The sequence below is a fragment of the Barbus barbus genome, assembly GCF_936440315.1.
Source record: "Barbus barbus genome assembly, chromosome: 30".
In the NCBI taxonomy this organism is placed as follows: Eukaryota; Metazoa; Chordata; class Actinopteri; order Cypriniformes; family Cyprinidae; genus Barbus; species Barbus barbus.
Genome location: NC_136758.1, coordinates 6951197 through 6976540, shown reverse-complemented (window position 1 = coordinate 6976540; position 25344 = coordinate 6951197). Strand labels below are relative to the sequence as shown.

The 25344-nt window shown below is 36.4% G+C and overlaps 1 protein-coding gene across 1 annotated transcript in view; it reads left to right on the top strand.

Moving 5' to 3' along the window:
- Positions 1–25344, top strand: part of LOC306850160 (ALK tyrosine kinase receptor) — a gene marked incomplete at both ends in the record, with an annotated part of 456170 nt that overhangs the window by 389920 nt on the left and 40906 nt on the right. Inside the window, 5 exons of the mRNA XM_079385625.1 lie at positions 8255–8380; positions 11312–11446; positions 11719–11819; positions 15312–15478; positions 20138–20232. Of these exons, the coding sequence (XP_079241751.1) occupies positions 8255–8380; positions 11312–11446; positions 11719–11819; positions 15312–15478; positions 20138–20232 (624 nt within the window). The remainder of the gene's footprint in view (positions 1–8254; positions 8381–11311; positions 11447–11718; positions 11820–15311; positions 15479–20137; positions 20233–25344) is intronic.

Genomic DNA, 25344 nt, shown 5'->3' with positions numbered 1-25344 from the left:
TTCATGACCCCTTTAAGTTTTCTCTTTCTGGTCAGTCACTCTCACTGATGAGCAAAAGTTCAAAGCAAATCTTGCTGAGCAAGTTAGTTAAAGCTACACACTGTGAAAATAATAGTTAATAATCTGGATAATTCAACAACTGAGGTTTGAAATTGCAACAGGAATGCAAGAATGTACAATGTAATCTCAAACTTGCAATGCATTACAACAGTACATTTGTGTCTGAATTTACAGGATTGCACAAAGCAGTGTTTCCCAACCATGTTTTTAGAGGTATCCCAACAGTACACATTTTTAATGTTTCACTTATCTGGCCCATTAATTTCAGGTCTTGGAGTCTCTACTAATGAGCTATACTCTAAAAAATGCTGGGTTAAATGCAACCCAGCACTGGGTAAAATATGGACAAACCCAGCGATTGGGTTGTTTAGACCGAGCGGTTGAGATACTGCCCAGAAGGTTGGGTTAAACGTTTAACCCAACTGTTGGTTGAAAACAATCCAGCATGTTCTGTCCAATTTTTACCCAGTACTTTTTAGTGTGTACCTAATAAAATTAGGAAGAGTCCGAAAATGTGTAGCCTTGGTGTCCCTCCAGGAAAAGTGTTGGGAAACATTGGCGTAGAGTATGTTTATGGCCTTATGGCCTACACAGTTGCAAACAGGTAGAGGTCATCAAACAGATACACTGTGAGCAAGAGGTGGCGATTCTAACATACAGTGCCCTCCAAAAGTATTGGAACAGTAAAGCCAAAACTGCTCTGTTGGCTGTGGAGTCAAGACAGAGTCCTGTTGCATTAATTCTTCAGATAATAAAAGCAGGGAATGTGTCGTATGAGTTATATCCATTACTTCTGTATTCTGAATCTTGCATTCGATGATGACACACACAAACCAGGATGAAGATGAGGGAGCTGACTTTGTGAGAAAAGCAAGCAATTTGGATGCTAAAAGAAAAGAGGAAGTCAATTAGAGCTATAGCAAAAACAAAGGGCATGGAGAAATCAAGAGTTTGGAAACCACCAGCGACACCAGAAACCAACAACGACCTGATCGGCTGACAAAACAAATGTAATTGATGACAGACAAATCATAAAATCTGTGAAAATGAACCCTAAAAGACGTGTCTGTAAAATCACCAACAACTTCCAGAAAGCTGGGGTGATGCTCTGACAATCTACTGTCCTCAGGAGACTTTGACACAGAATTACAGATGCTACACAGCAAGATGCAAACCTCTGACCAGCACCAAAAATAGAAATATAAAAATAGTGAGCCAGAAGAGTTTTGGAACTGTGTTTATGGACCGATGAGACAAAGGTGAACCTTTATATAAGTGATGGGAGAGCAAAAATGGGGAGAAAAAAGGGAGAACTGCAAATGATCCCAAGCATACAGCCTCCTCTTTAAAGCATGGTGGAGGTGGTGTCATGGCATGGGCATGCATGGCTGTCTCTGGAACAGGCCCTCTCAACTTTACTGATGACTTAATGTATGATGACAGTAGCAGAATGAATTTGGAAGGGTACAAAACCATCTTGCCTACCAATATTCAAGAAAATGCCACCAGATTCATTGGGGAGTGCTTCATATTGCATCTGAACAATGACCCAAAACACCCTGCCAGTTCAGTCAAGGAATTTATAAGGGCAAAGAAATGGAAAGTCTTAGATTGCCCAAGTCAATCTCCAGATTTAAATCTGATTGAACATGAATTTCACCAGCTGAAGAGAAGAGTAAAGGCAAAAACTCCCCAAAGCAAGCAACAATTGGAATTGGCTGCATTAAAGGCTGGGAAAAGTATTTCAAAGGATGAGACCAAGAGTCTGATGATGTCTATGGGTCACAGACTCACTGCTGTGATTGTGCGCAAGGGCAAACTAAATAATAATGCAACTAAATAATAGCTTTTAATCTTTTATGTCTGCCTTATGTTCAACTGTTCCAATACTTATGCTCACATCAATGAGTGGGATGAACTCTAAAAGTGCTGTTCTTTTTATTTGGTAAAACATGTATGTGTTGAAACGGCTAATAATAAAATGTGACATTCTGTAGTTTTGTCTCATATTCATCTTTTAATCATATTTGCAAATGTCTTGACTCCACAGCCAGCAGAGCAATTTTGTCTTTACTGTTCCAATACTTATGGAGGGCACTGTATGTGCGCTGGCTTTTATTTTTGTCTTACAGGAACACATACCATCTTTTAGCAATAAGAGCTTTGGTGTATCAGCTCACTTTGTCTTCCTCACTGGCTTGTCCTCTTTGATTTGTCTCCTCCTCTAATGCAGCAGCCCCAAAACGTCCCCAAAAAATAGTCAAAGAAAATGAACCAGTTATTTCATTGCATGCTTTTACCCCTCAGGCGTTGTGGAATAATCTGACAGAGACAAATGATGCCAAGGCCTTGCCTCAGCCAATCAAGTGTGGGTCTGAACAGTTCATTGAGCTCCTAAATAGATGCCCCCCATTTCGTCTGTTGTCCTAAGGGAGAGTCCAGTGTAATTCAAGGGCATTAACTTTACGCCTTTCCCTGTAGATCAAACACATTGGCTTGGACTTCCCCAACTAACATGAGGTGCGCTAACCTAACTTTCTCAATCCATTTCTGGAGGCCTGTGTGGAAATCTCATGTTCAGGGCTGATGACTGATTCTTTGATAGGAACATTGAAAGTGAAATTCAAATTTTCATATAATCGGTTCATATAATTCAGTGAGATGAGGGTAAACAGATTGACTCGCTGTGCATGATCAAGGGCTCAGGTTTGAGACTTAAGATCTAAATTCCCCTTGGACTACTTAATTAATGAAGGTAATATGATTTTTAATACATAACAGAAATGAAGAGAAATAAATGTGCAGTTAATAAACCCTTCTACTGTGATTGGCAGGATAAGAAGAACATGCTTTTTCTGAAATTGTAGTACTTTTGATACGACCAAATGTAGTGACTTGCAGTTTGCTTAATCAGATCTAAAGCAGATTGATTGAGTAGGCATGAATGAGTTGTTCTGGACAGATTAGCTTGATAGTTATATCTTAGTTCTTTTGACTGATTGAGAAAATGAGAAAAATAGCCAGATCTGCATTGTAGAAGTTAGTGCATAACAGGAATGGTCAAATAAGACTTGAAACAAGGAAGGGGAAACAGATGTTAAAAAGGTATGGACAGAATTAAAAGGTCAGAGGAAGGAAGGAGAGAACTGATATGCGATTGAAAGGATAGGAAAATGCAGGTATGAAAAAAAAAATCATGATGACGTTATCAGGAAGACAAACAGGTCAGTGTCTTTTAAGCCTAGTCTGTATTACCATTATCAGTCTAGTCCAATATCAGATTCATTATCTGCCTCTTTTATAACAGCAGACTCCAACCATCAAACATAGACCGCTTTGCAGTGCAAGTGTAAGGACGTCAGCAACGTGGGGATAAAAAAAAGAAATGCAAAGAATCTTAATTTTCCTCTTTTGTCTGGTCCCATTAGGCAGATTCTCAGAATCAGGACAAAGAAAGTCTATGCTCTTTTTTTAATATTGTGCTTAATGCTATTGAGAAAAGCACAGCGTGTCCTGTATGAGTCACAGTACTCACTGTCTTCCTGTTTTGAGAGAACACATTTCAGACCGGCTTAGTTGTATCTGTCTAAAGTGTGCAATATGAGCTGTGATGTTTTGATATAACAAACATACACACAGACCTCATAATCACTCAGATTTCCAGACTGTGTACCCTTCACATTCAATATGTTTACCCTACGGCCCCCCATTCACCTTCACATCAATATCCTCTCTCTGTTGAATGAACAACTTTCATATTTAATCAAGGCCAAAGTGACTCAAAGAAATATTGTTAATAATTCATTTCAGTGGCTGGTGCATGAATTACTTGATGCGCAATGTAAACTGTTTATAATTAGCTAACTAGCTAATAACCCTTCAAACGTTTGTCTGTGTTGATGTAGATGTGAAATAGGCCTCTTGTTCCTTGGTTTGCATTTTCACATTTTATGTTGAGAAATGTGAGCTATTTTAAAAAATGCATGAACTTAGCATGCTGCGTGGCCTACTTCTTGTTACACAACAAAGATAGAGGAAATGGAGTCTGAAACCAAGTCTCCAACTGTCTTTCTGTGACCTTCATAGGCAATGTGTTTCTGAAGGAATCATTCAATTCTCATTCTGTTGGTAATCATTCTTGTTGTTTGAGAGAGAGTATACAAGTGAGTTCAAATATTTCCTGTTGATATAATTGGAGCCCTGAGCTTTCCTTTTGAATAAATAAAGTATATTAATTGTGCTTATAAACAATAAACATGCACTGTAAAAAAAATTCCGTAAAATTTAAGGTAAAAAACTGGCAGCTGTGGTTACCAGAATTATCCCGTAAAAAATACGGTAGCAATGTTTTAGGCTTTACGGTTGTAACTTAAATTTACAGTTAAATACCGTAATTTCTTTAACTGATATAATCGCTCCCAAAATGAATTCAACAGGTCATCTTGTTAATGCTATAAATTAATTACAACAATAAAATAAAATTGAATCATGAACAAGAACATGAAAAACCATATCACATTAGACCACAGAAATTCAAAAATGACATTTCTCTTACATTCAACTTCCAAAAGTGCATTCATTTTTGCCATTTTACATTCAATTAGTTGACTAGTGCTATACGCTATATTAACAAAAACATTAATAAAAACACTTACTCTGACAAGCTACGCAATATCGCATTCAAAATAGAATGCAATTCATCTGAGATTATGAACGCAATCGCGTAGCTTGTCAGTGATCTACGGCTCTGTGTATTAAATGCTGCTCCATCTGAAGGCACGTGATGGAGATTTACCGCTAATCACAGAACCGGCTTTACTGACGAGATGCGCATGACAATCACATGCGATTTATCGTGCAGCAGCCCTAATTTTTGTTTGTTTGTTTGTTGATCACAAAGTACAAAGTAGATGAGGAAAACTAGGATGCGGGGTGTATTCAAAGCACCATCATTACTGTCTACAATGTGTGGAATGGTGCGCTGTGATTGGTTGAGCGGATGTATGGCATTCTGCAGAGAAGGGAGACTGGAGTTTGTAACGGTTTGGAAAGATAGTGAGAAAACATGACAGAATAACACGGCACATGTTGAATTTTGCGTAAAATTTTAAATGTACTTTTCAATACCAACCAGATACCGGAAACTTTTTTTTTTTATGGCATTTATCTCGTTTTTAGAACCAAACTCTTCATATACATTATTAATACGATATTTAATCACTTTCATTTAATAACAGTAAGTAACCAGTAATAATAGTGCATTGGTGCATACACAATTAAAAGCATTTCTCACCTACATATATATTTTAATGTAAAAAGCAAAATTTTTACATTAAAAAAGCATTCTTCTAGAAATGAATGTAACACAGTTAATCTGGAGCTTTTGGAGGGAAACAGCCTTTTAATGCAATGTTCTCAGGACTCACAACATGTGGCAAGATATTATATTTTTATTTATGATTACAAAAGAATACATTTAATCGATCATATGGTGTGCATGAAATGTGTGACTGAACCTTGGAGGATCTTACTGGAAACAATATTTCAGAGCCTGATTCTTGGTGACTCATGTTTCAGCACATTCTCCATGCAGTGTTTACAAGGGTTAGCATTTGTGCCGCAGAGCCTGCGAACCTTCATGATGGTCATTAAGCTTTTTCCCCATGTGCAGTGACAGATTGGGCATCTTTTATCTTAGCTTAGCTTTCAGCTCACTGATATGAATGTTTGCCTGCTAGAGGTATGACTCACTGTTACGGCTGGCTGTCAAATGTCTGCCGAACAATAATTAAATCATTTTAGTACACGCACACCGACGCTAGACCGACATATCCATCACATCTTTGTTCTTTCATCACAAAGCCTAGCTGCATCAGAGCAGATTGTTGTATTAACACCTCCTCGACTTTTGTTTCTCCTCTTTTTCTTTACTTGCCATGCACACAGAGCATTTGATTAAAAAGACTATTAGAATTTTTTTCTTTAGCAAGGCTGCCATGCTGAGATGTGAAGCAGGACTATTAATTACTATGTTATTTTCACGAACTGATGGTTCTCGCTCAATGCATGTAAATGTTTCTGCAGTTGCAAGTCACAATTTGATGTAGTACTAAGAGACAAATGAAAGGGAGTCAGATGGGTTATAGAAAAGAATAAAAAAACACATCCTGTATTTAAAAAAACGAATTCTCACCTTGTCTAAGCACAGTGTTCTCTCATCAACTCTTTTACTAGGAATTATGATTCAGGGCCACAACTGCCATAGACACCGAGCTTGATACATCCATTCACCCATACACCCATTCAGTGTTTTGCGCTACCCAGGCTCATTGCCTGGTTTGGTTTTGCAGGTGTTAATGTAAGTTAATCTAATGCAATAGTGAATAGCGTAATGAAAAAGGGTAGGAAAACAAAATCTAATTTGTCTAAAAATATTTGTAGTGTAAAGGCCTTGTTTCATTGTGAAAAAGAAGTGTACTTAATTGTATTGAATATGCACTTTTTGTGTACTTCAGATCTTATTTTAAAAAAATGTACTTGCAGATAATATAACATTAAGGAAATAAAAGGCAGCATAAGTGTACTTTTAAAGAGTACAGTCTTAAGTTTAACAAGTTGCAACTGATTTAATTTAATTTCTTACCATTCATTGATTTAGTTGTTTTGTTTTATTATTTATTTATTTACTTACTTATTTGTTTGCTGTGGTACAAATATTGGTAGCAATCGATGGAATCAACTCTTCTTCAAGTCCATACATATTACCAGGACATTACATTAAGGGTACAATTAAATTAAGGGTACATGAAGAAGAAGTAAAACCATCATTCATTTATCTCCTGTATCTCTGCAATCATACATTGACGTACTAGCAAGAGTTCCAGAACGTTGGTCTTTTAAAGTCTGTAATACTGGAACTTGCATTAGCCAACACATATTTGCCCAATAAATATAATACCAAGTCTTAAAACGGACTCCCCTCAACAATATCAAAACTATTCCTTTTTGGAATCGATTGCTAAAATTTTGGAAATCCCTGCCCAATGTTGGACATTTAGTTATTTAGCTTGTCTTGATTTCTAGTGGTTGAAGCAGTATTATCTCAGATGAGCATCTCTCGTCATGTGACTTCCCAACAAAATCTGTCATCACCCAGATCAAGGGTGTGTTATGCCCGTAGTGCAGTGATAAAATCACATCTCCCTTTTTTTTTTTTTTTTTTTTTTTTTTTTTTTTCTTAAAGAAGGAAGTAAGTGAAACACATCAGTGGGCCTGTTTTTTCCCCTCATTTTTCTTTTTGTACAATCACTCTCTGTATCATTGTCAGCAGTATGATGAACCCCTGGTGAGCCGGTCCGTTTGTACAGCTCTGCGACTGTCTATCATTTGCATAGATATGCAAACCGCGGTTACATCTCATTGTTTTCGCTGTGATGCTATCAGACTCAACTCACATAAATCCAGTTGCTATACTACTTATCTGGGCTATTGTTCCGTCCTACATATTCTAAAGCGAGTTAAGCTAATGCTCCCAATGCAAAAAGAAAAACTATATATTGCGCTATAGTAAAATGATCCGTATCTCGTCCCACAAAAGGGCAGAAGTTGTATATGTTAATGTTAAAATGTTATCCTAGCCATCTCTTTAGAGCTGTGCTTGAGTTCTCATTACATTAACACAATTTTGGAGTGTCTGTTGAATCTTTATTGGACAGGAAAGGGCTCTTTGTGTTTTCATTTGTTGATGCCCTTTGTCAGTACCCTTTCCTGTCATTGAAGCCATAAAAAACAAGTGACTACTGAGAGGCTTTGCCTCTTTTATGTCTTCTTTCTGCCTCATTTAGTTTCACATATACTTGATGTCTTTGTGTTTGTTTGCACAGAAGCTTTTAATGTAACCCTCTGATTTAGTTTTTTGGCGGAAAGTCTATCGGAAAGACATAAAGTAAACCTGTATCACCTAATGTGTGAAAGAAGATGAACAAGAAAAATTAGGTAAAGGTGGGCTAATGGTTAATGATCAGTGCTGCTTGCGCAAATGTTACATCTTAAGCAAGGGTGACCCTGGAATCAGAGAGTTAATGGGATTGAAATTCTGCTTTATCACCGTTGTGCCCTTGAGGGATTTAAACCTTGGCTCCTTCAGGGGAACTTTCTTTGTAATTAGTGTTCCCTCTTGTCTTTCTCCACCCAGGAACCTCTCAAAACGTCACTCTCCGGGGCCGCTATCACTGCAGAGGGGGCCGGGAGATCAATGTGAGCCAGCTGTGTGACTTCAACCCTGACTGTCCACAAGGGGACGATGAGGGGGAACATTGCCGTGAGTATTAGTGCCGTTCATTTGGAGGACAAGACAGCAGACGGGGGCTCAGGAGGGCAACAGCAGCTCTTTAATGAAGCCATTGTGTGTTTGCCCATTATATAACAGAAGTTGTGTTTATTGAACATTTCAGGAGTTTTTGTGGTTCAGTACTCATTGTTATCCCAGACACTCTATCAAAAAAACAAAAACAAAAAAAAAAAACAGGGACAACACACACACACACAATAAATTGGTGTGTGGAGGGTGCATACATATTTGATCAAAATATTCAGGTTTTTTTTTTTTATATATCACAGTAAAGCAAAACATGTCTGTCTGGCTGGCTGTCTGTTTGTTTGTTCATTAATTTACTATATAATTGCCTACTAATTTAATGCATCCTTTCTGAATGAAAATATTTATTTATTTATTTATTTGTTTGTTTGTCTATTCATTAATTAATTCATCCATGCCTGATAAGGTCTATAAACAAGGCATGTTTTAAAATAAAATAATGGTATAGAACCTTTTAAAAACGTATTTATTTATTTATTCATTCATTCATTCATGCATTCATGCATTCATCCATTAATTCCTTTACAAATATGGCACTCATTTAATACTTTAATACATTTAACTACTAATACATGTTTTGTAGATATGATAACTGTATATCATATCAAATTTAAGTTAGCTACCTGTGAGGCATTGGCCTAATAAGAGTAGCAGAGTGAAATATATGCAAATTAGTGGGATGAGGTACATCTATATGCTTTTTAGTTGCTTTAGTTAAACTTCCATTGTTTTCACTGAATTTTTGACAGAGACTTCCATTGCTGCATTGCATTTTCAAACTTTTTACCACTGAACAATTTCAGTTCTGATGACATATCTCCCACATTTAGCCTATTTTCCTGTAATTGTCTCTGTCTGATGGCCCCACCTTTATCCATCATTCCCTGCTTCATTTCTGCGCTAAACTCCCCTTACCTTAAAGATCAGAGGCTCACAGTGTCCTGATCCTTTATTTCAAAATCTATCCTGTATGATGCAATTTCATTCCATCATAGAGTATTCATTAGTGATCCGTTCCTTCAGCTTTGAAAGCGCAGCACAGATACTGCCAGCAGTTTTTCTTAATGCCAAACAGAAAGCTGCAATCTTATCCTGTGTCATTCAAATTGCGCAGAGCGTTTCTTCTTTCTTAAGTCATCTTTCTCTCTCTTTCCCTGTTATTGCTCTTCATGCTAATCCTCGTGAGTGTGGTCATGCTGGTCGATGTGTTTACTCTCTCCTGGTTAATAGTACTGAGTCGAGAACTGGAGCATCTCCCCTCAGCGGATGATTAGCTGATCCTGCCTTACACCTCTCAGATCAATACAATGCAGCAGCTGTAATCAAATTTCAGTGGGTCCACCTGCAGTGCAAAGAGAAAGGCAACACACACGCATTTCGAGCTTTAACAGGATTTTGAGCATTGTTTATTGTTAGAACAAAGCTAAATGTCACTGTTCATGTTCAATATGCCACCGCAGATATTAATATTGATTAGCAACCCGTTAATCAGTCTCTTTCAAACCCATTCCACTCATTTAATTTGCACAGTAAGATTTGATTGACTCTTTGATAAACTTTGTTGTTAAGCTTGTTGAAAATTGACTTCTAAAGACCACATGAAGAAATGATGCACAGGTCACTGCAGTTGTGGTTCTGTTATTAAGCCTATTTAAGGTTAATTTGAAGGAAAACTCAGAAAATAATGTCAAGGTTATATCTCAACCAAATAGTAATAGAATAATACCATTATTGTTATTTTGTTTTGTTGTTATTAAGTCATACAGTACATAAACATTTTTAAAACAAGATTGCCTATGAATATAAGATCAATTATATGACAGATTTTCAGAGTTAGTCAGATTTTCACATTTGTATTATTATTATTATTATTATTGCTGTTGTTGTTGTTGCTGTTGTTTATTTTTCTCACCCTAAGAAATTTTTATTTTATTTTATTCTATTCTATTCAAAAAAAAAAAAAAAAAAAATATATATATATATATATATATATATATATATATATATATATATATATATATATAATTTTTTTTTTTTACATTAATCTATCTAATCTAAAGATTTAATACTAGATCCAAAAAGATTTAAAACCAGATCTTAATGGGAGTGAATTTTTGTTTGTTTGTTTGTTTTTTGGAATGAAACATTCATTTCAGAGCATGAATATACCTGCCAGTATGAAATGTATTAAGATAAAATATTGATATACAAGCGTAAGGTCTTTTTGAAATATGTTTGTCTTTTTTAAACAATTTGGAGAGAGGGATGGAGGAAGGAAGCGGTCTATATTTTCTCAATAGTCTAATTCTTTATTTTTTTAACAACGAGCCATTTCCCATAATCACTTTGTTCCCATGTAGCTACTGCTTAGAAGCATGTCTTTTTATATGTATAATTCTGGATTGTACGAACCTCAAGCAAAGCTTGTAAATTGGATGCCAGCAGGAAGTTTATCCTCTATAATGCAGTGGATCGCTGGAGGGCAACCATGTTTCTTTCCCCCATGTTTCTTAATGAAGGTCAGAGCCACCCCTGCAGCCCTGCACGGGGTTGAATGAATTGTCTATTGATGGAAGGGCTTTGAGGCCATTTCAGATATGGCCTTCCTACACACTTTCTTCCCTGCCTTTCTGTTCCTTTACCTCAAAACCATATCCTCATTTGCACTCAGCAATACTCAGCTGTCGTCTTATGCCTCTTCAGACATTTAAAAAACAGTCAAAGACTATTGCTCATCAAAGCTTCTAAGCTCTTTAGCTAAGGGATACAATTGTTAGCCCATATTTCTCTTTTTATTTTCATCCCTCTCAATCCTTTTCTCTCAGGTCTCTTAGTATTCTCAAAATGTCTCATTGTCTTCTTCTGCTCAACCAGGTCAGTTCCTCAATGGCAGCTATTGCTCATTTGGAAGAGAGGATTGCGGCTGGCAACTGGTTCCAGGAAGGGGCCCACAATGGAGGGCCCATCCGTCCATCCCCCAAAGCCTCAGAAGCAGCTGTCCATCCCCAGGTTCTCCACCTAAAGATCTTAACCTTGTGCTTGATTAACTATTTATTTAAATAAAACAGCACTCTTCTTTGTTTGGATGTCAAGAGTGCTAACCTTGATAAATTAAAAAGAAAGTGAAATAATTTAAGCAGACGTGGTTAATAAATAATCTTTATTAAAGATTGACAATAAGCTTCTGACTGGTTTTAGTCTGTTTTTATCTTTCATCTTTTCTTCGGAGAGATGATATGTTGTGTAAGTTTGTTTCATGTTTTTGATCACTCTGTCCGCAGGGGCCTTGTTGGCCATCGACAGTCAGCCCAAAGGTCAGCGAGGATCAGCCCAGGTGCGAAGCCCGCTTTTCTTCTACCCCCTACGGAACGCCCCTTGCATGGTAAGAAGACGACGTTTCTGCATTACGCAAGTGACCATAATGCACGGTATCTCTGGATCTCTGAGGAAATGGTGTTTCCATCAAGCCTTATTTGCAAATGTATTCTACCCTATGCATGCAGCGATAAATGCTACACCTAAAGAAATGCTCTGAATACTGATACGGGTTATATAGCTGTTAGGATAATGCAGCAGGAGGTAATGGCCACAGATTAGCAGAAAGAGAGAGTATGTTCCAAAAATAATATACCCACTTATGACTGATGCATCTCCACATGCAGTATGTACTGTAGACTGAATACAGGTTAAGTGGAACATTAAGAGTTTGTTCCTTCTCTGTGTAGAGTAGATTTGTGGTAGGCCTGTTGTGTGTTAGCTTGCTCTATTATATATTTTTTATAGCGGGTGTTTTCAAACCCCCAAAGACCCTGAAAAATTATGATATCCTTGTAGGATACACCTGTCAAGTTCGTTCCCGCCCTTGGTGTGGATCTTTTGGGCAGGTGTGAATACAGCAATCGCACTCGGGTGCACACCAAACAACCGTACCACTTCCAAACGAACTCTGCTACGGTTGAATGAATGACCTTAAGCACACATGTGGTTTTGTTTACAGTTTCTGGTTCACTTGCAAAAAGGGCAGTGTTGAAGGTATTTTGTATTTGGTCTGGTCCAAAGCAAGTGAACTTGTGGACTTTCCTGGTGTGAATACACCCTAAAATTCAGCTATTCATTGTCATGTGCCTGATCTTGCAAAGATGTAAGCTATTTTAAATATATAGAGAGATTCATTAGCCGCTATAGGGTAATAACTAGAAGAATATGAATACTATTTGAGTTACAAACCAATGTATTTAAAATTATTACAATAAATAAAAACAATATTATAACAAATAACTGTAACACTTAAGTATAAGGACCATATACTTTTTTATTTAATTGTTTTATGTATTATACTATTAAAGTATTATAGTAGTACTATATTACTATACTCACTATATTACTACATACGTACTATATTCTGCAAGACCATATTCCATATCCCTAATCTCACCTAATACTTAAACTTATCAGCTACCTTACTAACTATTAATTGAGACGAAAGATTTGTTAATAGCGAGAATTCAACCTTAAAATAAAGTGTGGCCCAAATAACATTATCAAGCAGCATAACAGAATTTTGGACAGGTAAATGACACAAAGTTTTTTTGTTTGTTTTTTTACACAATATACAGTATGTTCATAACAGTTTTACATTACCTCTGTGCAAACTCCAGAGAGTGGTGGTGAGAAATACCATAAAATAATATTAATCAGTAATCTTAAATATAGTTAAACATTTGATTAAATATAGTCCCAGCAAAAATAATGTATAAATTATATGTAAATAGCATCCAGTAAATTAAATATTAAATGTATTTAACACTTATTGCACTAGTATATCCAACTGCATTTTTTAACATTTTCATTTTGACTCATAATTTTAATTTAAAATTAAAAATGAAATTAAAAATTTTAAATTACAAACATTTGCATTTTTATTTCCAAGATACCCATCTGAATTGTGACTACAATGTAGCATACTGCTATGTACATTGGTTATTGCATAATGTGCACAGTTTTGCATGTGTATTCACTTTCTTAAATTATAGTCCTTTTATCAAATGGATGCATTGTTAGCTTACAGAACCATGATGAAACATTTCAAAATGTTGATTTGGTTTGACCTAGTACTTTTTCAGTGTTTAAGGCTATATGTGACATTTTTAGGATGCACAATAGCTTTAATGAGTTGCTTCTGTAATAGCTACTGACAGAATGTAGCCCAGTGTCAGAAGGTTATTGTTGTACCCACATTTCAATGTCATTTGAATGTAATTACATGGAAATTTGGCAACCAAATGTGAAATGTTAATGTCCGTTTTGAAGAATGGAAAAAAATGTCTGGCTCTCGTCTAGATGGAAAGCTTTTGAAAGACCGTCTCCGTTTTAGATTCAGAATTCATAGACCTTGACCTTGAAGTGTCTGTGGCTCACACACAAGCCTGCTGGGTAGGGTGAATTACACAACTGCAAAAGACTTCCTGAAGAAGAAAAACACTCAAACAGCCAGTTTCAGAGGGAACGGAGGGTATGCAGACTGACAGAGATGGAGAAGAGAGAGAAACAGTGGGATAAAGAATTGAAAGTAAGAAAAACTGAGAAAATGTCAGGGAGATTATGGAGTGTAGACAAACAGAAACACAGGTGGAGAAGTGGGTGTTGGTTTGGGCTTTATGAGAAGTCTTGACTGACAGCTTTAGATAGATGTGAGGTGAGGGCTTACTCTTGTATTAACGGTGCCCAGAGCGGTGTGGAGGCACAACGGGCCATGACAGCATACTGGACTAGATCCAGACACGAACCAAGACTGTAGATTACGACTGTGATCTCTCCCCCTAGCCACTGTTCTCAGCGTGACTTCTGTAATAGGAGAAGCCTTGCTCCTTTCAACAGCTGCCGTTTTCACAACCCACTGCAAGTCGCCCGACATAAAGGTCCCTCATAATAGATGAACCTCCGAGCAGATGTGATATATGCATTACAGCCTGCGCTATATCACACGTTTCCTCAAAGAGCCAGACTTTTGACATCGATATAAAGCCTTCATTTGACTAAGAACCGCTAATCAACACGGAAAAGTGACTGACCACAATTTATTGTAGAGTGGTTAAATATGAAATCCATAATGATGTAATTTAAAAACATAATGGTGCAGCAGCCCTGGTTCATAAACGACAACTGTAGACCACTGTATTTCTGATTGAGCTCAATTTGTGTTGAACTCTGAATATTACTTTAACATATATGACAAAAAAAACCCTGTTCTGCTTATGGATATATAGAGCCCAATTGTTAAAATTCCACCTCCTGCTTTATTAATTTGCATGAACTGTCTGCATTGTTTTTGCACCTGGTACCTTAAATGAATTATGCAAATCTGAGTGCTAGGTCGTGAAAAATCCAGCAGACTACCAATGTCTGGTGTACTTTGCTGGGACTATGCAGTATCACTTCTCCACTGCTAACAAAGCACCCGAGTGCTCTTTTAAAGGCCTAAAGTGTGCTTGACTGCACTGCGCATCTGGATATGTTCCTGTTTCAAACATTCATCTCAATCATTTGATGACTTACTTAAAAAATGCTTAGTACCAAATGTATACAAACGTTAATTGTGCCACTCAAAAGATGGCTGGCAAAGCTCCCGGCAAAAACTTCTGTGAATAAGGAACTTTCTGTAATAAACCAAATTTACTTTGCATATTGTAACTGCTGGTTTTCAGCCAGTTGTTGGCTTTTTTGTGTGCAGTATGCATCAAACGATCAGTGAAAAGACTGAGGCTGAGAATAGAGTATGCGTAATCATTCATGAAATGCCTGCCAACGTTGGAAAAGAAATGGTTGACGGCACACGCATCAATGTTTAAATCTGATTTTGTGGTCTCTTCTATAGGTCAAGTTCTGGGTGTGTGGATCTTCAAATGGAATGCTATCACTCTGGATTGTAGAGAACAGCACAGGTCCTGAGGGTCAACGGAGTCTCTGGAACTCAACACGTGAAGCTAATATGGGGAAAGGGTGGAAACTCATTACCCTACCACTCTTCGGTTTGGTGGATCTGTAAGTCTAGTCACAACCATCAAATTTATGCTGAACGTGGTCGGAGTATGCACTTTTAACGATAGCATAATCAGGTAAACAATGGCAAGAATGAATGAATGCAAATTCAAGTTTTAGGTGCATATGCAATAGGTTTCCACCCACCATTGTGCAAGCTGTAGTCATTTACCTTTGGCTTTACATAAACCCACACATTTACTCTAAAATCCTAATGAATTCCACTGGTGCCACGTCCCTGTGGTCTCGGCACAGCACTGCACATCCCGTGCTCAACATATCACTCTACCCAGAAGTAAAAAAAAAAAATCAATGAAGAGACTCACCATTCATCCACACTTTCACTCCAATTAGCAACTGCGCTTGACTTGTAACAGCTTTCTATTTTCCTCTGCCCTCCTTACTCTTACATCTCTACATGTTTGATTGGAATCTCATCTAACCCTCCCAAAACCCCCACTATTCCCCAAGCTCCAACCTCCGCTCTTGTTATCCGTAGCCTCGCTAATTCCAGTCCACAGAGGACGATTAAAATTTCATTCCTGTCCTCCTTCCTTTTCTTGTTGTAGTACAAGTTTTTTAGATTTATTCAACACTTCTGCAAAGCTTCATGCTCTATGAAAGAGCCAATTCTGACCCATTTATTGGTATAGAGGGCAAGGGGTTGTAAAAAACTTGAACTTGTCTGTTTTAGAAGTACTTTTTTTTTTGATTGATTGATTGATCTTGGGAAATATTCTAATATTTTGAGATACTGGATTTTTGACTTTCATGAGCTGTAGACTCTAATCATCAAAAAAAATTAAAAAATTAAAAAAAAAAGTTTTGAAAGGTTTTACTTTACATGTAAAGAATCTAGAATATATGAAAATTTCACTTTTTGAAATAAGTTACAATAAAAAGATGAACGTTTTCACAATATTCTGTTAATTGTTAATTGTTACCATAGCATTCCTTTAAAATTTTATTTTAATTATAACAATACAAGGTTTAAGCACTAAGCTAAGGTATATGTCCAAGCCACCACAACTGTATACAGTAGAATCCATCATATTCCTCTTGCTACATTATTTTGAATAAATCCTGGGATTTAAAGTATGTTAATTTATGCACTCAATATTTGGACGGGGCTTCTTTAGCACAAAATTTCCAGCATCAGTGAGGCGTGGCATGGAAGCGATCAGCCTGTGACACTGCTGAGACACTGTTTCTCATCTTTCTCTTGAAAATATCCCATAGGGGTTCAGGTCAGGCATGTTGGCTGGTCAATCAAGCACAGTAATATCATGGTCAGCAAACCAAATGGAAGTGGTTTTGACACTGTGGGGAGGTGCTAAAGTCCTGCTGGAAAAGGAAATCAGCATCTCCATAAAGCTTGTCAGAAGATGGAAGCATTAAGTGCTCTAAAATCTCCTGGTAGACTGCTGCATTGACTTTGGACTTGATAAAACACTATGGACCAAAACCAGCAGACTACAAGACACCCCAGATCATCACTGACTTAGGAAACGTCACACTGGACTTCAAGGAGCTTGGGATTCTGTGCCTCTCCAGTCTCCCTCCAGACTCCATACCTTAATTTCCAAAATAAATGCAAAATTTACTTTTATCTGAAAAGAGGACTTTGGACCACTGAGCAACAGTCCAGTTATTTTTCTCTTTAGCCCAGGTAAGATGCTTCTGACGTTGTTTCTGTTTCAGAATTGGCTTGGTAGCCCTTTTCCTGAAGACGTCTGAGCGTGGTGACTCTTGATGTACTGACTCCAGCTTCAGTCCACTCCTTGTGAAGCTCTCCCAGGTGTTTGAAACGGCTTTGCTTGACAGTATTCTCAAGCTTGCGGTCATCTCTGTTGCTTATGCACCTTTTCCTTCCCAATTTCTTCCTTCCAGTCAACTTTGCATTTAATATGGTTTGATACAGCACTCTGTAAACAGCCACCCCTTGCAGTAATGACCTTCTGTGACTTACTCTCTTTGTGGAGGGTGTCAGTGATTGTCTTCTGGACCATTGCCAAGTCAGCAGTCTTCTCCATTATTGTGGTTTCAAAGAACAAGAGATACCCGGAATTTATACTGTAGGAATGGTCATTTAATAAAGCTCAAATTTAAATATTCTAATATTTTGAGATACTATATATTTTTTTACTTTCATGAGCCGTAAGCTATAATCATCAAAATTAAAACAAACGGTAACACTTTAGAATAGGGAACACTAATTCACTATTAACTATGACTTTTCCCTCAATAAACACACACTCCAAAAAAATTATAATAATAACTTTTGAAATGTTTTACTTTACACGTAATGAATCTAGAATATATGAAAGTTTCACTTTTTGAAATGTTACAATACAAATAAAATGTTTTCCACAATATTCTAATTTTTTGAGATGTACCTGTGTGTGTGTGTGTGTGTGTGTGTGTGTGTGTATGTATATATATATATATATATATGGGTAACACTTTATTTCGATAGTACACTTTAGACACTGTACTAACAGTAAGTAAATTTGCTACTTCATGTCAACTAACAGTCATTATACTATTAGTAGAGTCTGCTTAATATCTTCTATCAGTTTATTTTGATGGGTCCACAACATACCACATACTATGAGAAACTTTGCAAGTATCTATCAACTTATTTTACTAACCATAAACCTAACCTAACAGTCTACTCTGAGAGTTAGTAGACGTAGTTGCAAATTAATGAGAATTAGTTGAAATGGACTATCAAACTAGACTATCAAAACAAAGTGTAGCTCATATCAGGTTTTTACTGTAGCGTTTTCACAGTTTTTTTACAGTGTATATATATATATATATATATACAGGTGCTGGTCATAAAATTAGAATATCATGAAACAGTTGATTTATTTCAGTAATACCATTCAAAAAGTGAAACTTGTATATTAGATTCATTCATTACACACAGACTGGTATATTTCAAATGTTTATTTCCTTTAATTTTGATGATTATAACTGACAACTAATGAAAGTCCCAAATTCAGTATCTCAGAAAATTAGAATATCAATTAAGACCAATGCAAAAAAAAAATATTTTTAGAAATGTTGGCCAACTGAAAAGTATGAACATGAAAAGTATGAGCATGTACAGCACTCGATATTTAGTTGGGGCTCCTTTGGCCTGGATTACTGCAGCAATGCGGCGTGGCATGGAGTCGATCAGTCTGTGGCACTGCTCAGGTGTTATGAGAGCCCATGTTGCTCTGATAGTGCCCTTCAGCTCTTCTGAATTGTTGGGTCTGGCGTATTGCATCTTCCTCTTCACAATACCCCATAGGTTTTCTATGGGGTTAAGGTCAGGCGAGTTTGCTGGCCAATCAAGAACAGGGATACCATGGTCCTTAAACCAGGTACTGGTAGCTTTGGCAGTGTGTGCAGGTGCCAAGTCCTGCTGGAAAAAGAAATCTGCATCTCCATAAAGTTGGTCAGGAGCAGGAAGCATGAAGTGCTCTAAAACTTCCTGGTAGACGGCTGCGTTGACCTTGGACCTCAGAAAACACAATGGACCAACACCAGCAGATGACATGGCACCTCAAACCATCAATGACTGTGGAAACTTTACACAGGACCTCAAGCAACGTGGATTATGTGCCTCTCCTCTCTTCCTCCAGACTCTGGGACCTTGATTTCCAAAGGAAATGCAAAATTTACTTTCATCAGAGAACATAACTTTGGACCACTCTTATCTTTAGCCCAGGCAAGACGCTTCTGACGCTGTCTCTTGTTCAAGAGTGGCTTGACACAAGGAATGCGACAGCTGAAGCCCATGTCTTGCATACGTCTGTGCGTGGTGGTTCTTGAAGCACTGACTCCAGCTGCAGTCCACTCTTTGTGAATCTCCCCCACATTTTTGAATGGGTTTTGTTTCACAATCCTCTCCAGGGTGCGGTTATCCCTATTGCCTGTACACTTTTTTTCTACCACATCTTGTCCTTCCCTTCGCCTCTCTATTAATGTGCTTGGACACAGAGCTCTGTGAACAGCCAGCCTCTTTAGCAATGACCTTTTGTGTCTTGCCCTCCTTGTGCAAGGTGTCAATGGTCGTCTTTTGGACAACTGTCAAGTCAGCAGTCTTCCCCATGATTGTGTAGCCTAGAGAACTAGACTGAGAGACCATTTAAAGGCTTTTGCAGGTGTTTTGAGTTAATTAGCTGATTAGAGTGTGGCACCAGGTGTCTTCAATATTGAACATTTTTACAATATTCTAATTTTCTGAGATACTGAATTTGGGACTTTCATTAGTTGTCAGTTATAATCATCAAAATTAAAGGAAATAAACATTTGAAATATATCAGTCTGTGTGTAATGAATGAATCTAATATACAAGTTTCACTTTTTGAATGGTATTACTGAAATAAATCAACTTTTTCATGATATTCTAATTTTATGACCAGCACCTGTATATATATATATATATGTATGTATATATATATATATATATATATATATATATATATATATATATATGTATATATATATGTATATATATGTATATATATATGTATATATATGTATATATATATATATATATATATATATATATATATATATATATATGTATATATATATATATATATATATATATATATATAATCTCTCTCTCTAATTTATCTCTGTTTTTCTCTGTCACATGTTCAGGTTCTACCTGCAGTTCAGTGCTGATATTTCCTCTAGTGCAGGAATTGCATTTGCTGTGGATAACTTCACTCTGAGCATGGAATGCTTCCTTGAAAGTGAGTATTGCAGCTGAACTGTTTTATCTGACATTTTCTATACTGAGATGAGAGAAGTAGCCATTCTAATAAGAAATAATTAATGATAGCATTACTCATCCACTAATTGTTTTTTAGTGGCTGGTACTACCCCCTCCATTCAAGCTCAAATGCAGTTTTAAGAGACCTCACTTTGCCTAAAGAGAACGCTATGCAACTACACTTAATTAGCATTAGTCGTTTTTATGATTATAGTGCTTAGGGTACCTGAAATTGATCCCCTGTGGGCATATCATGAGTATTTATCGACTGGCTAACTTTATCTGGTTGACATCAACTTTTTGTTCAGAATAAGTCACAAAAAAAAATATGTGACTTATTTGTCAATCAATCAAATAAAGACTAAAAAGGACTTTTGATTTTACATGCATAGATAATCCACAGTATTCCACTCACATTTAATTCAGTAGCTACATTTAAATGCAACCAAATAATTGGTTGGTAATCAGCTTGAAGGTTAATTTGGATTGGAATAGATTTTATGTACACACTGCAAAATTATCTGACTGAGCAAGTTTCGATTGGAATTTGGTTGAAAAGAGTGGTGTAGACCTGAAATAATCTGATAAATTGGATCAGATTCATATATCACATAGATTCACATACTGTGTTTATTTTTGCCTTTCATCTTATGAACTAGTGGAGGAGACTAAATATTTAATAAATGTTAAATGTATGGCTTGAGTTACGAATGTGACGGTTGGGAATGGCATATGCTGAAGTTTTGTTCAAACTTCATGTAAATGCACATGAATTGTGAACATGAATCAGATTGCAATGTTTATGGTTAGTATATACAGGACTTTCCAAATGTTTCATACAATTCACTTCCTGCTGAGGCTGCAATCAACTCTTCAAACAACGACTCTGACACATTCAATGAAATGCGAGGTCAGTGATGACACAAGAATGACAAGACTAAAGTGCTAAGAGGACATTGACAAAAAAAAAAAAAAAAAAGAATCCTCTTGAGTTCCACGTTTTGATTTTGCACTAAATTGTGAGTCGTCTGAGGGGGCTCTTTAGAGGGATTTGAAGGAGATCAGCACAGGATATTGCACAGCTTGGAAAAGAACAGGAATGGGAATCGTTAATGCAAACCTCTAGGATTAAACAGGATGAGATCGTTTATTTGTGAGCCTTATGGTATCTAGATTTCTCTGAAAGAACCAATGCGCTTGCTTCAGCGCTTGGCAGATCGAATCAACTTGACACTGACTCCATCATACATTTGCCCTTCTAGACCCTGGCAACAGCACGAAGAAAAAGCAGTTTACTTCCCAGAAGAAGTGTATAGGGCTTTACAGTTGTTTGCTGTGATGTTTAAAACATATTAATTTATAATCCCAGTTTGTTTTATCTTTCAATATTGTATCCTTGCATTAAAGACAACTAATACACAGCCAAGCAGACAGCTTAACCTGAACATACATAAATAATATGTGCAGGGAATATTCTCTCTTGATGGCTGGCACTTTGATCCTCACAGTGTGATGATTTTTAAAGCATCATTAGACACGATGAGATATAAATCTTTATAAGATCTGAGTGCTTCACAAGCATCCTAATCTCTCTCCGTTGGCATGAGAGAGAGTGCCACTGATGTTGAATGGCTCACTTGCTCCATGAAATATTTGCCCAGCAATTTGTATCTGACGCCATTTTCTGCCACACATCAATTTGACACGGCAGCACTGCGGCTGCCATTTATTCCATCCTCTCTGCCATTTCCCTTTCCGATGACACTTCGGAATGTGTAGAGTTACACATTATGCCCTCATTCCCTGCCTAAATGAAATATTATACATCATCACACTAGAGAATGCGGTCTAAGCATCCAACATTGTTTCCAAGGGTGAGCATTGTGTATCGTTGACATGACTGATTAGTTTAAAATGTAATTGTTTAAAATTTGGTACAAGCTATAACATGGGGACAAGGCCCTTAGGATAGAAAATCCACACAAGATCAGTTGTTTCTTCTAGACAGCAATGAGATAGAATGGATGAATCTAGAGTTTTCTCCAGAGAAAAAAAAACATGCTGTAGTAATCTGACATCAGTCTCCTTCAGAGTTGCAGGAGAAATCTAATCTCAGTGTCACAAACTGGGCTCAGAATGGCAAAGATACCAAACTGAGGAATAAAAGTGATTTTAGTAACACTTTATCATAAAATTGTTTATGTTAGCTTTAGTTAATGCAACCGCTATCGTTAAATAACAAATTGTAATATTATCACAGCATTCATTATTCATTCACTTGGTAGATTTTTTTTTATTAATTATTTTTTGGTATAAATTAGTATTGTATAAATAAACATTGCTTAATATTTTATGAATAATCATGAATTAACCATGAACAATAATATGTTTAAGATTATCCTAGATTAATAAATGTTGTAAGAATTTTGTTCATTGTTAATTAAATTAATAAATTGATTGATTAATAATAATAATAATAATACATTTAACTAATATATATATATATATATATATATATACATATATATTAAAATATATAATACACTTAGAATATATATATATATAAACACACAGTATATATATATATATATATATATATATATATATATATATATACACAGTATATATATATTCTAAGTGTATTATATATTTTAATATCTATCTATGGCACTAGATAGTAATAACATTAGATTGAGTCATTTAAATAATACCTTTAGCAGCTTTAGCCGTCATTCATGACTAAAACTCAAATAAAAAATTAACTGAAACTAGAAAACAGACAAAATAGAAATAAACATTTCTAAACTACAACTAGTGATACTGCAATAAAATGCAACCACTGCAATAAAATATCTAAAACATCATGCTAATGCATTAAAATTCAATAATGGATGTAGAAATGCGCAATTTGTTTGAATGTTGAAAGTAAAATCTGGAGGACAACGGCCTTAAAGGGATAGTTCACCAAAAAATTCACCCTCAAACCCATAAGACCTTTGCTCATCTTTGGAACACAAATTAAGATATTTTTTATGAAATCTGAGAGCTCTCAGAGCCGCCATAGACAGCAAGTGCCCTTCCACGATCAAGGTCAAAACGCAGCAAGAAGATCGGTAAAATAATCCATGTGATATCAGGGCTTCAACCGTAATTTTACGAAGCTACGAGAATAAAAAAAAAATCACCCTAGCACCATTTTGGAGAACAGGACGGAAACTGCGTACGCTCCTCTGTGTTAGTCGCATACCGGATGTGCTGTTTTCATTCAAATCAAAGCGTAAATATACGTAGAAGACGTATCCGCACGTTGCGGCTAACACAGAAGAACGTTCGCAGTTTCCGTCCAGCGGATCTTCTCCAAAATGGTGCTACGCTGACATAGAGGAGACAAACTGTTGAATAAATTCATTATTTTTTTTGCATACAAAAAGTATTCTCGTAGCTTCGTAAAATTACAGTTGAACCCCTGATGTCACATGGATTATTTTATCTCCTGACTACATTTCTGGACCATGATTATGTAAGGACCCTTGCTGTCTATGGATACATGAAAAATATCTTAATTTGTGTTCTGAAAATGAACGGAGGTCTCACAGGTTTGAAACAACATGAGGGTGAGTAATTAATGACAGCATTTTCATATTTGGGTGAACTAAGCCTTTAAGCCTGAAGGACTGGAGCTGAAAAGCCCTGGTTTTGTGGTTAAAGCTCAGAGCTGGTAACCAGAAGGCTACTTTTATCCCCACAAATCACAAGCTATGATCTATCAACATTGTTTCTTGGTGCAAGGCTCTTAACCCCAGATGGCTCTAGTAGGACTACCCCTGTGATAAGGTTGTGGTAACAATCTGTAGTGAAAAACTGCATGAAAAAAAAATTGCTGGGGGCGTGGCCTCTGTCATGTGGTGATAAATATAGGTTAATTTAAAAAAAAATTGAATATTGTGAAAAAGTTATCTTTTTTTATAACATTTCAATTCATATATTCTAGATCCATTACATATCAAGTAAAACATAAAAAAAAAAAAAAAAACTTGTTTGCTTAATTTTGATGATTAGAGCTTACAGCTTATGAAAGTCAAAAAATCCGGTATCTCAAAATATTAGAATATTTACTTTTGAGTATCATTAATGAGTATAATTAATTGACCATCCCTACAGTATAAATTCTGGGTATCTCTTCTTCTTTGAAACTACAATAATGGGGGAAGACAGCTGACTTGGCAATGGTCCAGAAGACAATCATTGATACCCTCCACAAAGAGGGTAAGTCAAAGAAGGTCAAGGGGTGGGTGTTCACAGAGTGCTGTATCAAAGCATATTTAATGCAAAGTTGACTGGAAGGAAGAAATTGACTAGGAAAATGTATAGAAGCAACAGGGATGACAGCAAGCTTGAGAATACTGTCAAGCAAAGCCAATTCAAACACTTTTCACAAGGAGTGGACTGAAGCTGGAGTCAGTTCATCAAGAGTCAGCACGCTCAGACGTCTTCAGGAAAAGGGTTACCAAGCCACTTCTGAAACAGAAACAACATCAGAAGCATCTTTTGATAGTTAAAGGCCACTATCAAAGCAACCTGAGCTTCAATAACGCCTCAGCCGTGCCACAGGCTGATCGCCACCATGCTACGCCACATTGAAGTAGTAATTTGTGCAAAAGGAGCCCCCATCAAGTATTGAGTGCATAATTAAACCTACTTTGGAGATCTAGAAAATTTGTTTTATAATTTTTATTTTTTTTATTTGTCTTTGAGAAAATACTTTTAAGTTTTGAGATAATGAATTTGTAATTTTCCTAAGCTGTAAATTGTAACCATCAAAAAAAAAAAAAAAAAAAAACTCTTGAAATAGTTCAGTTTGTGTGCAATGAATCTAGAATATAAGGAAGTTAGCTTTTTTTTTTTTTTTTTTTTTTTTTTTAAATTACAGAAAATAAAGACTTTTCATGATATTCTATTTTTTATTTAGATGCACCTGTACATTCATCAATTCTATTGTTGTGTTTGTTTCCTGTAAGGGCCATAACTCCATCTCACTGTTGTCCAATTGAAACAGATGGCACTAGATTCACTGTGTGGGTGTTTACCTCCA